General features: G+C 35.3%; 1 protein-coding gene across 1 annotated transcript; it reads right to left on the reverse strand.

The window, feature by feature from the left end:
* Positions 1 to 5147, reverse strand: LOC135696101 (uncharacterized). The gene is made up of 3 exons (XM_065215379.2): positions 3764 to 5147; positions 2368 to 3281; positions 1 to 1829 (listed from the first exon to the last, which is right to left on the reverse strand). The coding sequence occupies exons 1-3, from the start codon at positions 4092 to 4094 to the stop codon at positions 1194 to 1196; spliced, it is 1881 nt and encodes a 626-aa protein (XP_065071451.2). The 5' UTR covers positions 4095 to 5147; the 3' UTR covers positions 1 to 1193.
* Positions 5148 to 5332: the final 185 nt, after the last annotated feature.

Raw genomic sequence — 5332 nt, forward strand, 5'->3', positions numbered from 1 at the left:
TCCTGTTCCAAATAGCATAATTTTTATTTTGCAAATATACCTACAAATATATATATAGAATACCCATCTCAAGTTTGTGAGACCTCTACGGTTTATTCCACAGAGTCTTGATATAATACTGACTTTTTACTGACGATGAAACTTTGCTTGGTTGCAATAAGGAAGCAAATAAAATTTTGGCCACCAGACCCCAGAAACCCTACGCAGACAGGAAAGAACAACCAAAATCTTATTTATATTCTAAACAATAATTGCATAAACCCGTCCATGTTGAAATCGAGAAAGAAAATAAATGACATTCCAGTCTTGTGTTCTACCCTAAAGTTCTAAATGTCAAAATAAGACAAAATAGACAATAAAACTTACAAGCAATAAAAATTAAACAAAATAAACAAATTTCAGCCTGTTAAGCTCAAAATATCTTTTTATCACAATGATTTGTCAAATATAATAAGTAAATGATCTGCCCATACAAACAATTAAAGAATTTAAACAAAATTATAAAAATTCAATTATTAAGATCTCAGTGCTGATCAGTGCAGATCTCAGTGCAGTGAAGTTGTTCAAATCATCTCAATTTATAAAATTACAAGAACCTACAAATCATCTTTAAATTAATTGATCTGTTGAACTAGCAATTTAATTCCAAAGTTCAGCACTAAGAATCTTAATGGAATTAAAATAAATGTAACTTTTAAATGCTTAAGTTTAGAATCCCAAGCCATCTCGACGTAAATATAAAAATCAAATTACTGCAGTACATTCTTTTTTATAAGAACACTTAAAACTTCGCCCAGCCTAAATATTAGCATTCAATATTCGTTTTGTGCCTGACTATATTCTTAAATTATTATCTCTTTTTGAAAATCTGATATGGTTCCAGGGGAACTTCGCCAACCTTTGAATAAAAACCATACTTCTTAAAAGACGAGAAACGTCACTCATGCGTTTCTCTGCTATGAACATTGCAAAACAAGCAAATGCTGAAAATAGGACACAAATATGCGAGCTGAGGATAAGTCATTTTAAAAAATATTCTTAAAAAAATTGGACGACTCTTAGCCTGAATATTCCTATAAAAAAGAGTGTACTGTGCACTTGCAAAACATAACAATATAAAAGAATTGAAAAAGTCTGACAATTGCACAACTTTTTTAACAGTCAACGAAAAGTTAAAAGCTAAATGGGCAATGCTAGTTAATTATAAGCATTTTTGACGCTTCACTTTCAGCAAATGAAGAGGCGTCAGACCGGTTGTCTAGCTCGTCGGCACGACTTTGTCGTCTGTCTGATCCGACATCCGTACAATCTATTTGCTGATTTCTCCCAAGTTTGCATCCATCCGCATGAGTCTTGTTTGTGTTTGATTCTATGCCTCCATGATTATCCATAAATCCTTCCTCTTCTTCAATATACTGTGAAATAACTGTTAACTTCTGATCTGCAACTTCACACTCTTTAACATTACAGTTGCTCAAGACACGCCTTTCTGCCTGACAGTGCCCCTCATTTTGAATAATGTAGTCAACAAAACTCACCGACTGATAAACTCCATTGGTTGTCGTATTCTTTGCCAATGAGCTTGACCCTTCCTGTGGAACACTGGTGCTTTGTTCCTCTCTGCTCCTACTGCTTAACAAATCAGTGACGTCATGCCCTTCGTTGTGGATGTGTGATTTTCGACTAATTATCTCTGTCTCGCTTGAACCGGTCGAACCACCAATGTGATCATGTGCCCTGGTAGCCTGCATGTTACTATGCCAAGAAAAGCCATTAGACAGAGTATTGTTGTATGGTTTTGAATTTGAATCGGCTTGGTGAAAGTTGGCCTAGAATGAAATAATTTCTGTAGAAACAAATTCTCTTGAAAATGACCTTGTCAAAGGGTACTGGAAAAATATAAATATGATTATTGCCTTAGATAAGAAGGAGGAAAACAATTTACAAAAGCATACCAGTAACCTCAAAACTTTAATCTGATCTTTTAATTCAATATACTTTTTACAGCCCCGAAGCAGCTTGAAAACAAAACAAGGCAACTATTCCTATCACCTTCAATATATAGTTCTGCGGACCGTTAAAACTAACGGGCGAGCTTGTCTATCATTGGGTTTCTTTTGGTATGTCATCCGCTAGTACGAGCCAAAAAATATTCTATAGGTAGGTAATTCTTATAATTTGGAAAACATGGTTTGGATTACAGTACTTTTCAAAGTAACAAAAGATATTAAAAATACTACTTTTCAGAAAAACTAATTTATTTAAAGACAGCTTTTTTATATCTGCATTCAGCAACAGCACTGAACTGAAAAGGACAAAATTGTTAGCTTAACTAAAGTTAGAGGAAAATCCTTCAATTGTATTCACCTGGGAGCAAGGAGCTGTTGAAGGTGCTTTGCTGTAGGAAACTGTGGTCCTATGAGTTGTTGATTGCGAAGAAGCAAAAAGATATCCATTAGCAGAAACATTGGTTGCAACTTGAGCCGTAGGAAGGTAATGGCCTTGCTGATGTTCCATTTGCTGGTCAACTAGCATTTTAAAGTTATTCACTTCCTTTCCTTGCCTGAAAATTCCAGAATGTGGACTTACAGATGCATATTTCAAGCTCGGTTTGGTAGCATCGGTATGTTGTAGAGTATACCCAGGCTTTTGGTACATGTAATCAAAATTCTCACAGTTTTGGTTCACAAAAGGAACGGTTCCGACGGGATCGAAAGCTGGGTACATGAAAGAGCGTCGCTCTTCCAGTTGCACGAGCCATTCTGCGGCAGTCAGTAATTCAAAATTGGTATCCTCCAACACTGAATTGATAAAAATATCTGAAAACTGTGGGAATAATCTAGCTAGTAGGTTTAGATATCGGAATCGTAACCCACCTCTGCTGTCTTGAAGGTGGTTAGAGTAGAAGCATGGTGCATTAGCTTGTACAGAATCTTGCTGGTGTTGCCTCTGTTGGTATGTATGCCACATACTTGGATGATGTAGGACAGGGTTCAAATGGTGCTGCGAGGGAGCTTGTTTCGAATGTACCGCGTGGTTGTTCAGCATTCCAGAAAATTGATCAGGCAAATATGGGCCTGAGAAAAGCATGTTTTGCTTACTAAGAATTTCAGCAGCGGAAGATCTAGCAAATGTGCTCGGATACAAGTTAAAAGCTTGCCCAGATAATTGCTGCTTGTTTTCTGCGACTCCACGGCCTGCAGTTGTGTCTAATGGTGAAGAAAAGTTGTTTGTCGAGTGTGAATGATTCTTTGAAGTGACTGAAGTTCCATCATTTGGTCCTAAAATTAAACAAGATCGAACAAATTTATTCAATTGGTCCTAAACAGATGTTTTATTAATTGATTCGTAATTTTGAGTGTTTAACTAACCGTGATGAGGTACCCTCTTTGAAGGAAATCACCTTCTGAAAACCTACTGGTCACCTTGTTACGCCTTCTGTTGATTTTTTACAAACAAGCCAGAACTAGGGTACTTCCCTGATTATATTCCAGAACAGATAAAAACGCTGAGATAAATTAACCTATGCAAAATATAGGCATCTTTAAAGTTTAAAAGGCAATATTTAGATTTAAGGCAATCGTTCATCGAAAGGTATTACCGAATCCTGAAAGAGCAAAAATGTCTTATTGAAATGGGAGATAAATACAAAAAAGCAAATGGAAAGGATTTTACTTACGGGAAAATTAGGTGAAGCTTTTCAAATTGAAAAATTAAAGCTAAACAATAGATGGAAATGATTCACATAACCCTTCCTCATTACCGTTTGCCATGCGTGAAGGTGTTTCCTCTTCTTTAAATCGTGAATCAGCTGAAAAGAGCCTCTTGTCGTCTTTGCAATAAGACCTGGAAACTGGCTCTTCCCGTTGCAATGCTGTTTGTGCTGCAAGAACCCTCTGTTTTTCACCCTGCAGTTGGCATTTCGAGCAAGAACAGGCTCGAAACGGGCAACTTTTCTTGTGGCCTCTTAGTAGTACCAGAATGCCATGATTTTTACATCTCGAACACCTTAAGGTTTTTCGTTGTTTCCCAAGGACTAGCTCTCGTGCAATATTTCTGTTCTTCATGATTTGATATTTATTTTTATGCCTCATTTGTACATTTAACTCTCTAGAACTAAAAACTGCTCAAAATTTCGCTATTAAACAAGAATATTTTTGAAACTGCACGTGGAGAAATATATATTTAGGCTTACAAAATCACGTGATTCGATACGTTGAATCGAATTTAAGAACTGAAGCCAAGACAATGCTATTTTAAGATCTCAAGGGAAATCAATTTGTGACATATTTTCATGGCACGAGAAAAGTGTCAAAATAAGGATATGAAAATGGCAACATGATAGACTTAAAACGTTATTCGTTACAATAGTTATAATTATGGCCGTTGGCAATTGTCTAAATTTAAACATTTTGTCACAGACTCAACCAAAAACTAGAAATTGGAAAAATGACTATAAAATTCATTGAAGCCTTTGAACAATCATTGTAGAAAAGGGGCTAAATCTTTGAATGAAAACTTTACTACAACAAAGCGCGACTTTTAATATCATCAGAAACATTTGTTTCAAAATCATAAGTTATGCTCATGCAAAAAAAGTTGGAAATAGACTTGGAATCACTGTCGAAAATTGCTATGAGGCTACACATATGCGACTTTTGAGAGGAAAGGTCATATTGTGGTCAAAATGAACTTCAATTTGGAAGCATAGTTGTCAATACCGTAAAAGCTTTTAAAAATTCATCAAGAACCTGGTATCCTGTTAGAATGGATAATATATTTAATATAAGCACGAATTGTTGGCCTGTCCATTGATACTCAATTGGTTTACTACAATTTGAACTATAATTTAATTCTTTCAATCCAAAGATTTAAAGCGTAGTTATAGCTCTCTTGTAAAAATGATTTGAACCATTTTAAACTAAATAGGAAGACAGTTCGCCCCTTTTGGTTGTCAATCCTGGCATGTTACCATTTCTCTAACTTCAGAGACTTACGAATTATCTCTCACAGCTTTAGTTTTTAAAATCCCTTCTTGATTCGCAATGGAAACCACACCTGGTTGCTTTTACAAATTCAGTGTAACTTTTAACATATATTTGTAATCCACAAGAGTAGCTTGTGATTGTCGAGTAGTTAGGGTACCTAGTCAACTCAAGTTCGCATTTTGAATGATAAATATACGACGTGTAGCCAAGTCAGACATGACGTCAGAATGAAAATTGGCTTTATAAGAAAACTGTGTGTTTAATCAATTTAAACTTATTAAGTAATCTTTATTCCATAAAAACACCGAGAAAGATAAAAATAATTATTGACTTTTTCATAATAT

The sequence above is a fragment of the Rhopilema esculentum genome, chromosome 14 (assembly GCF_057945365.1).
Source record: "Rhopilema esculentum isolate cy_ngs chromosome 14, ASM5794536v1, whole genome shotgun sequence".
Taxonomy (NCBI): domain Eukaryota; kingdom Metazoa; phylum Cnidaria; class Scyphozoa; order Rhizostomeae; family Rhizostomatidae; genus Rhopilema; species Rhopilema esculentum.

What these genes read in the sequence shown, in the direction of transcription:
- LOC135696101 (XM_065215379.2), bottom strand. Translation starts at nt 4,094, where the DNA reads ATGAGGCATAAAAATAAATATCAAATCATGAAGAACAGAAATATTGCA. An exon ending in ACCTTCACGCATGGCAAACG is followed by an intron (nt 3,282 to 3,763) that starts GTAATGAGGAAG and finishes GTTTAATTTTAG; the next exon opens with GACCAAATGATGGAACTTCA. An exon ending in CAACAGCTCCTTGCTCCCAG is followed by an intron (nt 1,830 to 2,367) that starts GTGAATACAATT and finishes ATTTCATTCTAG; the next exon opens with GCCAACTTTCACCAAGCCGA.